Genomic DNA, 17,049 nt, shown 5'->3' with positions numbered 1-17,049 from the left:
GAAGAGAGACCAGAGGAGAGAGAGAGAGAGACTAGAGGAGAAAGAGAGAGACCAGAGGAGAAAGAGAGATGGACCAGAGGAGAGAGACCAGAGGGAGGAGAAAGAGAGACCAGAGGAGAGAGACCAGAGGGAGGAGAAAGAGAGACCAGAGGAGAGAGGCCAGAGTGAGGAGAAAGAGAGATAAACCAGAGGAGAGAGATAAACCAGAGGAGAAAGAGAGAGACCAGAGGAGAAATAGAGAGAAACCAGAGGAAAAACAGAGAGAGACCAGAGGAGAAACAGAGAGAGACCAGAGGAGAGAGACAAGAGAAAGAGAGACCAGAGGAGAAACAGAGAGAGACCAGAGGAGAAAGAGAGACCAGAGGAGAAACAGAGAGACCAGAGGAGAAACAGAGAGAGACCAGAGTGAGGAGACATAGAGACTAGAGGAGAAACAGAGAGAGACCAGAGGAAAACCAGAGAGACCAGAGGAGAAACAGAGAGAGACCAGAGGAGAGAGACAAGAGAAAGAGAGACCAGAGGAGAAACAGAGAGAGACCAGAGGAGAAACAGAGAGACCAGAGGAGAAATAGAGAGACCAGAGGAGAAAGATACTAGAGGAGAGAGAGACCAGAGGAGAAAGAGAGACCAGAGGAGAAATAGAGAGACCAAAGTGAGGAGAGAGAGAGACCAGATGAGAAATAGAGAGAGACCAGAGGAGAAAGAGAGAGACCAGAGGAGGAAAAGAGAGAGACCAGAGGAGGAAAAGAGAGAGACCAGAGGAGGAAGAGAGAGAGACCAGAGAAGAAACAGAGAGAGACCAAAGTGAAGAGAAAGAGAGAGACCAGAGGAGAGAGAGACCAGAGGAGAAACAGAGAGACCAGAGGAGAAACAGAGAGAGACCAGAGTGAGGAGAAATAGAGACCAGAGGAGAAATAGAGAGACCAGAGGAGAAAGAGACCAGAGGAGAGAGAGACCAGAGGAGGAAAAGAGAGAGACCAGAGGAGGAAAAGAGAGAGACCAGAGGAGGAAGAGAGAGAGACCAGAGAAGAAACAGAGAGAGACCAAAGTGAAGAGAAAGAGAGAGACCAGAGGAGAGAGAGACCAGAGGAGAAACAGAGAGACCAGAGGAGAAACAGAGAGAGACCAGAGTGAGGAGAAATAGAGACCAGAGGAGAAATAGAGAGACCAGAGGAGAAAGAGACCAGAGGAGAGAGAGACCAGAGGAGAGAGAGAGACCAGAGGAGAAAGAGACACCAAAGGAGAAAGAGAGAGACCAGAGGAGAGAGAGAGAGACCAGAGGAGAAAGAGACCAGAGGAGAAAGACCAGAGAAATATAGAGACCAGAGGAGAAAGAGAGACCAGAGGAGAAAAAGAGAGACCAAAGTGAGGAGAAAGAGAGAGAGACCAGATGAGAAATAGAGAGACCAGAGGAGAAAGACCAGAGGAGAGAGAGAGACCAAAGTGAGGAGAAAGAGAGAGACCAGAGGAGAAAGAGAGAGAGAGGGAGAAATAGATAAGAGAGACAGAGAGCGGAGACACACGGCACAGCACAATACATGGCACTGCTCTGTCTACAGGTCACGGGCTGGGTAAGATGGGCGTCTGCTTATTGCCATGGTTACACACTTGCACGTGACATATACACAGCACTGGGGGCGTCTAAGGTTTCACAACATGTAGTATGTGGGCGTGTCTGGTGGGCGTGTCTCCCTGTGCTGTTGTTGGAGGGAGGCCACACTTTCCCGGGCTTGGAGAGGCAGGAAAGGCCCCGGCTCGGACTGTACTAGGCCGGAACTATGCTAAAGACCGAGCGGATCCTCCACCTGAAGACACAGCGGGGCAGGACACTGCGGGCGGTGCGAGAACATTACCTGAGGGAGGACGTCATCTGCGGGAGTCCGCGGTGCCAGACCTGTGCCCGGGGTGAGAGCTCCCCTCCATGGTGCGGGCGTGACTGTGAGGTACCGGGGCTGTATATATATATAATGTCCCCCTCCATCACAGGAGGCGCCTTTTCCCTGAGGACCTCATCCTGTGGAGACTGTGCTCTGCTCTTCTGGGAGTTGTTGTGCTCCTTATCTGCTCCTGGTACAGCTGGGTGATGGATGGCCGTGCGGTCACTGTGCCCCACCGGTCCTAGACCACGGTCCCTCCCGTCCACATCGCTATATACCTGGAAATTCCGGCCGCTCCTGCCATCTTAGGCTATGTGCACACATACACAACACAGCCCATTGAATTCAATGGGATTCTGCAATGCTGTGTTAATGCTGCATATTTTTCCGCGGCAGAATCACATCACAGAAAAATACGCAGCATGTTCATTCTTTGTGCGGAATCTTGGCGATTCCGCATACATAGGAATTCATTGATCAGCTTACTTTCCGCATAGGGCTATGCCCACCATGCACAAAGTAAGCGAATCATGTGCGGGTGGAGGAGAGGAGACTTTCCTCCAGGCCCCGGGAACCATATACCTGTTAAAAAAAAAGAATTAAAATAAAAAATCATAATATTCTCACCTTCTGGCGTCCCCGGCAATCTTCCCGCTCCTCGCGATGCTCCCTGTTATGGAACCCCCCAGCACCCAGAATATGATGTGCAGTTATATGTATGTATAATAGGTTCCATGTGAGATATATGTCCCTAATGCATCAGCCCACAGGCTGCGCCCCTGGGCAGAGGAGACAAGATATCCCCCTTCTAACCTCCCCCACCTTTGTAATTCCCACAGTAAATATCGGCAGGCTCCGGCCACCTGCGGCTATTGTAATGTATGTCTGGCCTGCCGCTTTTCAATTGGCCTGCCCTCTGTATCTGTGTGATATATATTCTGTGTCCTGTGAGTAAAGCGTTGTCACACTGGAAATACGTGGAGAAGCAGTGATCTTTTATATGCGCCCATGTAACCAAGCAATTCCAGCCAGCGTCCTTCATTCAGACTCCAGCCAAAGCAGAGTGGACCTCCTGAAACATGGGGTGGTACTGAAAGAGGTACCCCAGCACGGTAGACCCCGGTACACTCCCGTTCCCAGTGATGCTTTGCAGCAATGACCTGTGATGACGTGGTCTCGCGTGATGCTACGTCATCTGGGGTCATTGTCGCTAGGCATTATTGGGAACGGAGCATCGCAAGGAGCTGGAGGGCTGCGGGGCCGCTTGAAGGTGAGAATTTCATGATTTTTAATTTTTTTAAATTATTTATAATATTTTTTACCATTGATGCTGCATAGGCAGCATCAATAGTAAAAAGTTGGTCACACTTGTCAAACACTATGTTTGACAAGTGTGACCAACCTGTCAATCAGTTTTCCAAGTGATGCTTGGAAAACGCTAGCATTCTGCAAGCTAATTACGCTTGTAAGGGTATGTGCACACGCTCCGGATTTTGCTGCGGATCCACAGCTGCGGGTCCGCAGTGGTTTTCCATGAGTTTACAGTACAATGTAAACCTATGGGAAACGAAATCCCCAGTGCACATGCTGCGGAAAAAAACGCGCGGAAACGCAGCGGTTTATATTCCACAGCATGTCAATTCTTTGTGCGGATTCCGCTGCGGGTTTATGCCTGCTCCAATAGAAATCTGCAGGTGAAAACCCGCAGAGGAAACCGCAAAAGAAACCGCGCTAAATCCGCAGGAAAAACCGCAGCGGTTTTGCACTGCGGATTTATCAAATCCGCTGTGGAAAATTCCGCAATGGAATCCGCAGTGTGTGCACATGGCCTAACACGCTAGTGTTTAGTGGGAATACGAATGCCAATTCCGCATGTGTTTTACCCGTGGCAGGGAGTTGCGGAATTGCCGCGGAAATTTCCGTGGCAATTCAGCAACATGTGCACATAGCCTTAGGGGTCTGTGGTACATCCTCAGGGTATGGCGAGGTGCTGCCCACGACTGTCTAGGAATGGGGGTTCACGTCATTGATGTCTGCAGGACGATATCTTATGCTCTCGCACCTGTCGGACATTTATTGCCTTTCCTGTGGATGTACCAGACCAATAGGTTCCATTCACCTGTAATCATAGCTCACCATCCTGTCAGACCCAATACTGAGCATTCTCTCTGCCCTCCCGTGTATATACAGGCACATTAGGGAAATCTAACCTTGTGCCCCATGCGGATTTATACCCATGGTTATGTTCAGCCATTGCACATATTATATTGTCACTTATTTATAGATATTTTCTTCTTTGCATCCTGTGTTCTCTAAGATGGGAAGCTGTTGTCTGAAGATCTTACACATTATGTGGTCCCCGACTGTCAAGTGCTCCAAGACTATCAGGAGGTGCTGGAGGTTACAGAGATACGGGGCATCGTCTTTATGCAGACGGCGTGCCAGGCTGTCCAACATCAGCGAGGGCGCAGGTAAGTGCTGAAATCCATTGGCTTTGGGATTGCGAACAAGAAATGACCATTTTTCTTATCAGCAAATATAAATTTTGAACAAGTGACGACGTTTCAATCTAAAGTGTTAGTGAATGGTTATGTGAGACGCCTTGGACTGTCCATGTATGCGTTGCTGGTGCCACATCTAGACCTGACTGTAGGACTCTTCTAGGAGAGTAAGGCTAAGTGCACACGTTGCAGAATTTCCGCGGCAATTCTGCAACTCCTGCCGCGGGTATATCGCATGCGGAATTGGCATGCATATTCCCGCTAAAAACTAGCGTTTTGCAAGCATAATTAGCTTGCAGAATGCTAGCGTTTTCCAAGCGATCTGTAGCATCGCTTGGAAAACTGATTGACAGGTTGGTCACACTTGCCAAACATAGTGCTTGACAAGTGTGACCAACTTTTTACTATTGATGCAGCCTATGCAGCATCAATAGTAAAAGATAGAATGTTAAAAATAATTAAAAAAATGGTTATTCTCACCTTCTGCAGACAGCCGATCTCAGCGGCTTCCGTTCCTATAGATGCTTTGTGTGCAGGACCTTCAATGACGTTGCGGTCAGTGTCACGTGACCGCGACGTCATCGCAGGTCCTTCACACACAGCATCGCTGGGAACGGAAGCGGCCACGTGCACCGCTGAGAAGCGGGAAGACTTCTGGGCCATCGAAGGTGAGTATATCACGATTTTTTATTTTAATTCTTTTTTTTTTTTCAACAATTTTATATGGTACCCAGTCTGTGGAGGAAAGTCTCCTCTCCTCCACCCTGGGTACCATCCGCACATGATCTGCTTACTTCCCGCATGGTGGGCATAGCCCCCTGCGAGAAGTAAGCAGATCAATGCATTCCTAGGTGTGCAGAATCACCGCGATTCCACAAATTTAATGAACATGCTGCGTTTTTTTCTGGAATGCGATTCCGCTCAGGAAAAAAATGCAGCATGTGCACAAAAAGTGCGGATTGCATTCTATTAAATAGGATGCTTAATGTGAGCAATTTTTTCGCGGTTTTATAGTGTTTTTATAGCGAAAAAAAGCGAAAAATCTGCTACGTGTGCACACAGCCTAACAATGTCATTTCCCAAAATCTTTTCCCGGGGGAAAGTGTATAAAGTATCAGGACCCGGGGGGGAGGTGTGTGTGTATAAAGTGTCAGGACCCCAAGGACAACTTATTGAATGCAAAAGATCTGTAAAATAGACTCAACATCTAGAGGTACTTTTAGTACCTGATGTTGACTATTAGGCCATCTTCACACATCTGAAATTGACAGTCAAAGTATGGACCACAATGTCCAGAGCAGCCATGGTTTAAAAAACACCCTTAGAGAAAGCAGGTTTTCCCGGCGAAACGCGGGTCAGGGACGTAATCCTGTGATGTAATGATCTCGGAGTGATACTGGCACACTGTTACTCAATTGCACCACGCTGCTCCTATCCACGCAGGGTCTCCACTTGTATGAGACACGGGCACTTATTTTTAAGGAGCTAGCGCGTCACTCTGATCCCTGTATGGTCTCTAATTGTATGAGACGCAGGCAGTTTTCCAAGGGAGTCAGCATGCTTGATTAACCAGCGCGCTGTCTCTCCCTGTAAGTGCATGTTAATCGAGCGGCAGCTTTCAACAAGCCAGCCGCTCTTGCTCTCAGCGGCATACATTGTATAGCGGCGGACCGTCAGTTCCCACTATCACCATAGTGAACATCAGAGGGGATAAGACCGGGGGTCATCGGCGCTGCTGTCAGGAAATCTGACTATACATCTAGCAGCTCAATATCATATTTTAACATGCACTTCTATATGAATTTATACTACCTGCCAGCCTTTACTGGTTGATATCATTACCCATATAAGGCACCCATTTATTATGGATGGCACTCTGTAGAGCCCCCCCAATACACCAAAGAAGTCTAATTTAACTCGCTCTTACAAATGTGAGGATATAATTTAATACACCATTGGGGTGTTCTTTACTCATCATACTCACTTTAATGTGAGGAATTAATCAAATCTATATAGAGAGTGGATAATTAATTAAATACACCAGAGAGTGTGCAATGTATGTATTCCTAGTGTGTAATATTTATCCTTATGGAGAGTGACATACCAGCTGGCTTGTCAAGGTATGGAGGCTTATTCGCCTTGCAATGCTCCTCTGGGAAATTAAATATGCAAATTGCCTCTTCTGAGAAAAAGAGGACTTAACTCTATAGCGCCACCTGTTGGAAGTAGCGATCCTACAAGTCACAATCGACCCTTTATCGAGTCGTGCAATATGACTTAGGATAAAAGCCAAATTTTAATTGAGATACTGATTTGGCTTTTATCCCAAGTCATATTGCACGACTCGTTAAAGGGTTGATTCTGAGTTGTAGGATCGCTACTTCCAACAGGTGGCGCTATAGAGTTTAAGTCCTCTTTTTCTCAGAAGAGGCAATTTGCATAGTGTGTAATATGAAAGCCAACATGCCACTAATGAGTCCTCACAATTCTAAGACAGATTAATCCCTGTGTAACATAGGGTTTTCAACATATCTCGTACCTCTCAGGACATAATGTCCAATTCTGCAGGTTTCTAATATACCATAGGTGTATCATACGTCACAAGCTTTAAATAAAGATAATTAAAGTGCTGACTTCAAAAATTAAACATGATTTTATTGATAAAATAAGTAACATACATAATCTTATACACAAAATTATTGAGGAAGGAAAAGATAGGATCCACAATAGAAGCCGTGGGAATAAGGGGTTGGGGTGTGAGGCAGTTCCACAAATTACATAAGTATACATTATTGGAAGATCACATAAACACATACTCTCCTAGTGCAAATGTAGTAATATTGCAGCAATCATAAAGTGCTTGTGCTGAGAGGATCTACCATTACGGTAATTATAAACTGATAATGTGGAAAGTAGGGGCATAAAGTAAATGTACTACCCGTACCCAAGTTATAAGGGTTGCATACACTTACCCATGTTGTAAAGTGCTGGTGCACATAACTTTGTCTTATACATGAACACAAACGTTGACCTTATGTCATAGGGATCTAGACACATTATGGAGCAATGGTACATTATACCAATGATGCCAAAAACAAGTCATTTATAATAACGTAACAGTGCCTTGCAGTGAAATTGGAATCCAACCCTTAAAGGGAATCTGTCACCCCAAAAATCTTATGAGATAAGGCCACCGACATAATATAACCTATTTTTCTTATCTTTCAGGTTACATCGGGGGCTTATCTACAGCATTACAGAATGCTGTAGATAAGCCCCTGATGCCAGTGGCCTTAGCTCATATACGATTTTTGAGGTGACATTCCCTTTAATTTTAGGGACAGCGGTTGGGACTCCATTTCACTGAAACCTAATGCAACTCTGAGTTCAATAATCACTCGGGACCTAGTGGATCACAGTGGTGCTTATAACGTAAAAAATCACCCACTGTGGTCCAATATACCTCTATCAGATGCATGGTAATTGATTTTAGGATTTGTTGCTGGATTTTTTTTTAACAAAGTTAAATTTTAAATTTGCATTTCCCTTTCCCCCTTTTTTTCTACTTAATTTGGTGGTGCCCACCTATCTGCATCTTGTCTGATGAGTTCGGACTTCTTGTTGTTTAAAAAACAAGACCCTAAGGGTATGTGTCCACGTTCAGGATTGCATCAGGATTTGGTCAGGATTTTCCATCAGTATTTGTAAGCCAAAACCAGGAGTGGAACAATTAGAGGAAAAGTATAATAAAAACACATGCACCACTTAAGCATTTATCACCCACTCCTGGTTTTGGCTTACAAATACTGATGGAAAATCCTGACCAAATCCTGATGCAATCCTGAACGTGGACACATACCCTTACACGACATCCTCATATATACTTATGAGGCTGTTGAGTTTGGGTCAGGAGACCTACGGTCGGTCCGTATCTGGCTTTTCTCAAATATCCCCCTATTGAAGTCATAAGCGAGATCACTATCCGTGTGTACAGTGAATATGATATTTTTGGAAGTTTAAGGCTACATTCCCCAAATCAGTATTTGGTGAGCTTTTGATGTTGCCGAATTTCTGCAACTATTTTGTAAATTTAGGTTACTTGTGTTTTTTCAATGCGTTTTTTATGCTGCATTTTGTCTCTGATGTGTCAGGATTTAAATAAAGCTTTGTTTTTGAAATCTCCTGGTATTTGACATTCTCGGGTTCGGATTACATGCATATTTTTATGCATTTCCACTGCGGAAACTGACTAGATACACGTCAATTACTCTGTCGCCTCATTGGGGGACACAGGACCATGGGTGTTATGCTGCTGTCCACTAGGAGGCGACACTATGCATAATCTGAAAAAGATTAACTGTGGCTCCTCCTGTGCAGTATACACCCCTGGACGGCATCAGCCTTCTCCAGTTTTTGCTTAGTGTCGCAAAGGAGGCACACCTAAAGATTTTTACTCCGTTTTCCGACGGGATTACAGATGAAGAAAAGAGGGTCTCCTGTGAGACTCCCGGCATGGCTCCTTCCTCGGCCCCCTATTATGGGGTGCCCAGTTGAAGTTGAGATGGCTATTCCCCATGCTGCTCCTTCCCCAACCCCTCGGGTGTTGGTTCGAAGTCGAGACCCCCCTCCTTCCCCAATTCCTTTTGGTTTCTGGGTTGAGGTCGAGGCGAGGATAAAGGCCCCTGAAGGTGTGACAACAGCACCCTCCCTATCCCCCTCTGGGGGTATTAGGTTGAGACACCTCAGGTAGGGCCTGTACAGGCAGCATCCTACAGCTCCCAGCAATGGGCCAGCACACTGCGCCTGCATCCAGGGACCCCAGCTCAGCTGCGGGCTCCTGTTGGGGCCGGGGGGAGTGCAGGCAGGCATGGCACATACAGACACAGGGCTCCCTGCGCCCCTGTCTCTGCGGCAGCACCAGCTCTATACTGCCTCAGGGAGACCCCTACCGGGCTCCCCCTTCCGCTTATAGCCCCACCGCCATCCTGCCTTCAAATCCGGAGGGGTCCGGTTCAGATCCGACCCCCTCCCGGACTTTCGCGCCGGCCTGGAGCCCTTCTGGGCCTCAGGCATCTAATTTAGGCCCCGGCTTCGGCCTAGCTGAAGCAGCAGCCTCCTCTCCGCCCCCCGCCCCGCCCCCCGGATGACAAATATGACACTCTACAGTGTCATACAAGGGGCGGATCGAGACAGAAAGGGCGGGTTTTTTATAGCCTTGCCGCCTTTTTCCAGCTCTCCGCCCCCTTCTCCTCCTCTCTCCTCTGTCTCTGCAGCCATTTTCGGCTGCAGATTAACCCTGCATCTCCCGGTCTGCAGGACCAGGACCAGGCAGCCAGTCTCCGGGGGGCACAGGACTGTGGATTTTCGGCGCTGGACCTCGGGGCACACTGGTGGGGTAAGATCACAGCTGGGTTATTCTTACTCAGCTGTGAATCCATATTACCTATAAGACTCCCCTGTAGGTTCTCTACCCCTGTAAGGTCCATCTGCTGGCAGCACCTCTGCATTTTGTGCACTATGCAGGGCTCAAGGTCCAAGAGAACCAGGCAGATCTGCTATTATGCATTCTGCACAGCCTGCGGGACCGCTCTCCCCAGTAGTAGCACGTACCCGCATTGTCAGAACTGTATACAGACTAATGTGTCACAGCCTCAAGAAGCCCCTGCCAATGCCTCGGTGTCTAATGCCACGCCGGAATGGGCTACTCAGATATCGCAATCTATGACGCAGTCTATAGATAACCTAACTTCCACATTGCTTCAGGCTCTGCAGGGTCATGCCCCGGCTATGACCGTTACCCAACAACGGGAGAGCTTGACTCAGGAACAAGATGACCCTGGTACATCCACGTCTAGGTCAGGACGCAAGCGGATCCATAGATCAAGTCCATCTGCGTCATCCCATAGCACACGGTCATCCCCCTCTAGGGAGAGACACCGTAGCTCCAGGTCATCTAGACCGTCCCATTCCAGGGACAGACAATGCAGATCTCCGCAATCCCCAACCAGAGAAGGCCTCCTCCCCAGCCCACCCAGCAGGGGACGCCTCAGTGATACACAGGATTCGGAAGGCATCTGCGACTCTGACTCGGACAGAGAAACGGAGGGGTCCCTGATCCCAATCCCTCCTAGCAATACAGCGCTAGTTGAGGACATAATATCGTCCATCCACGGGTGCTGGACATTTCTGATCCGCCACCAGAGGTCCCAGAACATAAGATTTCCTTTGAAGGACCTCTGAAGCCGCCTAAGGTTTTCTCTAACCACCCAGAGTTTAAGGCGATCCTTAAAAAACAGCTCTACAGCCTGAGAAAAAATTCGCTAATCGCAAATATCTGGGGGCGAGGTACCCCTTCCCAGTAAGAGAGGGTTTGTTATACCTGGGTTAGAGACTGACAAAAACTTTACACATCAGTTAATGAGATTTGTTGTCTAACATGGGCTGGTTAATCACAGAAGGACACCAAGGAATGGACAGATCCACCTGAAGTGGATTAAAAGTCTCCAGGCTAGCAGCACAGACCCTCCTTTCACTGCCAGATAGCTCAACCCTCAGGGACGCAGCAGACCGGCAGGTAGAACGCATGGCTCGTTCAATTTTCGAGGCAGCAGGGGCATCCATGGCTCCCGCGTTCGCCTCAGCTTGGGCTGCCAAGGTCATCCTGACCTGGGCAAAGAATTTACAAGCCTTCCAAGCATCCGCTCCTGAACTGTCGGACCAAGCGGTTCAAATTGCAGTTGTAGCAGATTACATGCTCCATGCAGCTCTGGTTTCAGCAAGGGGAGTCGCGGGGATAGCATCAAACGCCATCACGATTCGGCGTATCCTCTGGCTGCGGGAATGGAAAGCGGACGCAGCCTCAAAGGAGTCCCTCACGCACCTCCCCTACCTCAGTGGGAGTCTTTTCGGTGAACAGTTGGACACTATGATATCCAACGCCACAGGGGGTAAGAGTACTTCTCTTCCCCAACTGAAACCTAAACGCACTTACAAGAAGCGTAACCAAACTCGATTCCGATCCTTTCGGAATTCCTCCGGCTGGTCCGTCTCACGTCCGGTACAAAATCGTAACCGTTCCCCACACAGGGACAACTCACGATCGACGCAAAGGTCGGACAAGACCTGGCAGTCAAAAGCAGGCCAGTCTAAGCCCAGAGGAGGAAAATCCAGACTTCTCCTCCTCATGACTCACGGACTCCGGAAAACACCACACCAGTAGGCGGCCGACTTTTGCAAAACCGCCAGCCAAGGCTCGAGCCTACCACCAAGCGGTCTCCTCGCTTTGCCAATCAGGAGTCATAGTACCGGTACCCACGACCGACCGCTTCCGAGGGTTCTACTCCAATCTGTTCGTAGTTCCCAAGAAAGGAGGCAGCGTACGGCCCATACTAGACCTAAAACAGCTCAACAAATATGTACGGGTCCGTCACTCCGCATGGAGTCCCTTCGGTTCATCTTGCGTCCATGGAGAAGGGAGAATATCTCGCCTCCATAGACATACGTGCATATACCCATTGCACCTGCCCATCAGAGGTTTCTCAGGTTTGCAATAGGCCAGGACCACTACCAACTCGTGGCTCTCCCCTTTGGACTCGCCACGGCTCCCAGAGTCTTCACCAAGGTCATGGCAGCAACCATGGACGTCCTGCATTCTAGAGGCATAGTAGTCGTTCCATACCTGGACGACCTACTCATCTAGGCTCCCACCTTCAAGGAATGCGAGCTCAGCGTCTCAATCACAACCGATACTCTCAGTCGCATGGGCTGGTTAATCAACCTACAAAGGTCATCACCAACCCCGAGTCAGTCCCTGACTTTCCTGGGAATGTTATTCAACACTTCCAGGGGTCTAGTGCTCCTTCCCAAGGATAAGGCACTGGCCCTCCGACTAGCAGATGAAGAAAGAGGGTCTCTTGTGAGACTCCCGGCATGGCTCCTTCCTCGACCCCCTATTATGGGGTGCCCAGTTGAAGTTGAGATGGCTATTCCCCATGCTGCTCCTTCCCCAGTCCCTCGGGTGCTGGTTCGAAGTCGAGATCCCCCCCCCCCCTTCCCCAATTCCCTTTGGTTTCTGGGTTGAGGTCGAGGCGAGGATAAAGGCCCCTGAAGGTGACAACAGCACCCTCCCTATCCCCCTCTGGGGGTTGAGACACCTCAGGTAGGGCCTGTACAGGCAGCATCCTACAGCTCCCAGCAATGGGCCAGCACACTGCGCCTGCATCCAGGGACCCCAGCCCAGCTGCGGGCTCCTGTTGGGCAAGTGGTCTTCAGCGGAAGCGTCCATGCCCATCAACATCCTGGAAATTCGTGCCATCCTTCTGGCATTGAGGGCTTTCCATCACTTACTGGCAGCCTCTCACATCAGGATACAGTCGGACAATGCCACGGCTGTGTCATATGTGACTCATCAAGGGGGGACCCGCAGTACCCAAGCGATGCGGGAAGTGCCACATATCCTCCGCTGGGCGGAGAACACAGGGTCGGTCCTTTTGGCGGTCCACGCTCCGGGTGTGGACAACTGGGAAGCAGACTTCCTCAGCCGACAAGGAATAGACTCGGGAGAGTGGTCTCTCCATCCCGAAAATTTTTCAACAGATCTGTCTCCGCTGGGGGACCCCGGATGTGGACCTAATGGCATCCCATTTCAATGCCAAGGTCTCCAACTTCATTGCCAGAACACACGATCTGCGGTCGCTCGGAGCAGACGCTCTGGTTCAGGACTGGACCCAGTTCCAGCTTCTGTATATTTTTCCACCTCTCCCCCTGATATCCAGAGTGGTGAGGAAGATCAAACAAGAGGGAGTTCCAACCATCCTCATTGCACCGGACTGGCCCAGACGTACATGGTACGCCGACATCGTACAACTCACAGCAGACGCTCCCTGGCGTCTCCCCGACCGCCACGATCTTCTATCACAAGGGCCGTTCTACCACCAGAACTCAGGGGCTTTCAATTTGACGGCGTGGCCCTTGAGACCTGGGTTCTAACCCAGGCAGGGCTCTCGGCAGATGTCATTGGAACCATGATCAGAGCACGGAAACCAGCCTCTGCCAAGATTTATTACCGTACCTGGAAAGTTTTCTTTACCTGGTGCGAATCTCGTGGCCAGATCCCACTCCCTTATTCCCTACCCAAAGTTCTTGGTTTTCTCCAAGCGGGTCTGGAGGCCAGGCTGTCATCGGGCTCGCTTAAGAGCCATGTGTCAGCCCTCTCAGTGCTTTTCCAAAAGCGCATTGCTACCAAGCCGCAAGTAAGGACTTTCCTTCAGGGGGTTTCCCGATTGGTTCCCCCCTACAGACGACCACTAGAAACGTGGGACCTCAACCTGGTCCTGACAGCATTGCAGGAACCACCATTCGAACCCCTTAAGGGGGTCCCGCTCCGCCTTTCTCTCCCAGAAGGTGTTTTTTTTCCTGGTGGCAATCACCTCACTACGCAGGGTGTCTGAACTGACAGCACTCTCCTGCAGATGGCCTTTCCTGGTATTTCACCAGGACAAGGTAGTTCTTCGTACAGTCCCATCCTTCCTTCCGAGGGTTGGTCCGACTTCCACCTCAATGAGGAAATTTCTCTACCATCCCTTTGTCCGGTTCCGGTTCATAGAGTGGAGAAGACTCTGCATACGCTTGACCTTGTCAGGCCTTTGCATATATACGTGTCTAGGACTGCGTCCTTCCGGAGGTCTGATTCTCTTTTCCTCCTTCCGGAAGGCGGCCACAAGGATAGGCCAGCTTCCAAAGCTACTCTTGCCAGGTTGATCAAATCCACCATACAAGAGGCGTACCGCCTTAAGAATCCTCCTCTTCCAGCCGGTGTTACGGCACACTCTACACGGGCGGTAGGTGCCTCCTGGGCCATTCGGCACCAGGCTTCGGCACAAGTGTGTAAGGCGGCCACTTGGACTAGCTTACACACATTTACTAAACACTACAGGGTTCATACCCAGTCCTCAGCAGACGCGAGCCTGGGTAGACGTGTCCTGCAGGCGGCGGTGCCCTAAGTGTACGGGCCTGTCTGCACAATATTCGTCCATTGCTTCCCACCCAGGGACTGCTTTAGGACGTCCCATGGTCCTGTGTCCCCCAATGAGGCGACAGAGTAAAGGAGATTTTTGTGTACTCACCGTAAAATCTCTTTCTCTTAGCCTCTAATTGGGGGACACAGCTCCCACCCTGTTGCCCTTTCCGGGCTGTTGTAACTGTTGAGTTCTCATATTGTTTCTTGAGCTCGTACATAGTTGCCTTCTTACAGGCATAATTATGTTATTCATGTTACGTTCCTCCTACTGCTTTGGCACAAAACTGGAGAAGGCTGATGCCGTCCAGGGGTGTATACTGCACAGGAGGAGCCACAGTTAATCTTTTTCAGATTATGCATAGTGTCGCCTCCTAGTGGACAGCAGCATAACACCCATGGTCCTGTGTCCCCCAATTAGAGGCTAAGAGAAAGAGATTTTACGGTGAGTACACAAAAATCTCCTTTTTTTACCTGCTGATTTTCCACATCTAATGCAAGTGTATGGGGAAATTTTGCACAGAAAACTCCACGTACCCATGAAAGATTGACCTAATGCGAATTGGAAAAACGCCCCGCTGTTCAGTTTACACAGCATATAAAATAAGCACAGTGGGCCGGAGATTTCTATGAATCCCATCCACTTTGCTGGAACTGTAAAACGCTGTGTCACCAACGCAATAAGAGCTCATCATGGGCACAAAGTCTTATGTCCCTTCGCCATTAAGATTTTTTGGGCATTAGAGCAAAGTCTGTTGATCTTGACTATATGGAGGGGCTGACCGACCATCTTATGTACCTGGGGTCCTCCTGACTTTCCCCGACAGATAGTGTGAAAAAGAAGGATCAGACATGTTAGATTTTGTCACTGAATCCCTTTGTTTTCTCGGGAGATGATCGGCAGACAGGCGCACTAGAGCGACAGCCCCTTTGTTCCAGTGAATGTGGGAGGCTCAATTGGTCAATGACGTCAGAGGATTTTGCAGGCGCACATAACCTTTACGGGCTTTAGTTTGCATTGTTTTGTTACTGTTCAATTAAATGCATCCAGTGATTAGTTTTCCAGGCTAATTTCTATTTAATAACCCTAATGCAGTCTATATCTGATGTGGAAGCGAAGTCCGACTGACTGAAATAAAGTGCCGATCAATAAATAAATGGCCACTTGTTGCACATTAATGAAGTTTACAAATAATTGCCCATTATTCACATTTTGGATGCCTGAATCCATGAGCCAGATCGTTCAATTCACCTTGGACATCCACGGGTATAGATTGCTCAGAGGTCTCCTACTTTCCTGTATGTATTCCTGCAGTGAATATCATCTACATAAACCCTTACTGAGTCCCAGATAAGTATTAGAGAAGTGATCCAAAAAGCAATGTGAATGAGACAAAGCGCGCACTGTCCTGTCCCCATACTGTCAGCCATCTTTCCCCCTTATTTGTGAAAACCTGACCTTTTTTTTGTTTGTTTGCTTTGTGTGCTGTATCCATATTTGGTGCTTGCGTTCATTTCTACAAATCGCGTCTTGATTTTCTCAAGGAAAAAATAATTCTAGAGGTTTTTCGAATATTCTGTCAACGGCTCAGTGATTAGTGGCATATGAGTGCTTTCTGTTTTTTACCATGGATTCATACCACATTGGGCGATTTGTATTTTTTGATTTGGATCAAAAACAGACATGTCTCCCATTTGTTTTTTTTTTGTTTTTGGGTATCTGCACACGATCAATAGATACTGTGGGTTGGACGCTGTGTACTTGTGCAGCATCCAACATGCAGTGACCAGATGTTAAAGCATAGTGGATGAGACTTCAAGAAATTCCATGACCACTATGCGTGCACCGACGCCCGCGGCTTACCTGCGGAGATGGACTTGCGGCATGTCTCTCCAGACCGCAGCATGTCAATTTCTCTTGCAGATAGATAGAAGAACCTGGCACTCAACTTAATGCTGAAAGGTTTTATTTTGTAGTACCAACAAACGTTTCGGTCCCCAAGTTCGGGACCTTCATCAGTTACTACAATGTGAGAAAACATATACATACATAAATAATGTGAACAAAATAAATATATAAATAAATATAAAAATGAAAATAAAGTATATACAGTGCAATGCTGAACAGAGTCAATCTTGAGACATGACGGTCATATGGAAAATTAGATAAGGTGTAATATGCAGAAAAAACCAGTGGTGTCAAGGCACGTGTGACTGAGAACGGAATGGAGGAGGACATACTGTACTAATGGACTTTTATGAGAAGAGCCAAAAGGAAAATAAACTACCGTACGTCTGTGTGAAGGGCTAAGGATATAGAAATATGGTTATGAGCCAGTGTAGCGAAGTAAGGCATGTGGCAGGTGATGTGATTATCCTAAGAAGTACATACCGGTAACCTTCGTTTAAGGCCGTAAGGTGAATGCGCTGTAAGACAATATAGTGAAATCATACTGAATAGCCAAATAAATGAAGTGGGGTAATGAGGTATGCGATTGACGGTAAGCCGTCATAGGAACCGTAGAGGGTGGCTGCAGCGTTGGTGAGTCACTGATTAAATACCTTGAGGCTGCGTGCATGGCGTGTGCTCCTGGCCCAGACGCGGTATCCACCGCTCGTCTGTAGAGGCAGGGAGCCGCGCGCCTAACATAGACCG

At 48.4% G+C, this 17,049-nt stretch overlaps 1 protein-coding gene across 1 annotated transcript in view; it reads left to right on the top strand.

Annotated features, from left to right (window-relative positions):
* The first annotated feature begins 1,640 nt into the window (after positions 1-1,640).
* Positions 1,641-17,049, top strand: part of DIS3L (DIS3 like exosome 3'-5' exoribonuclease) — a 67,610-nt gene continuing 52,201 nt past the window's right edge. The window contains exons 1-2 of the mRNA XM_077263270.1: positions 1,641-1,905; positions 4,195-4,348. Of these exons, the coding sequence (XP_077119385.1) occupies positions 1,779-1,905; positions 4,195-4,348 (281 nt within the window). The 5' untranslated portion in view covers positions 1,641-1,778. The remainder of the gene's footprint in view (positions 1,906-4,194; positions 4,349-17,049) is intronic.

This window comes from Ranitomeya variabilis, chromosome 5 (genome assembly GCF_051348905.1).
Source record: "Ranitomeya variabilis isolate aRanVar5 chromosome 5, aRanVar5.hap1, whole genome shotgun sequence".
NCBI classification, from domain to species: Eukaryota; Metazoa; Chordata; class Amphibia; order Anura; family Dendrobatidae; genus Ranitomeya; species Ranitomeya variabilis.
Note: the sequence above shows the minus strand (reverse complement) of the source record. Positions and strands in the feature narration are given on the sequence as shown.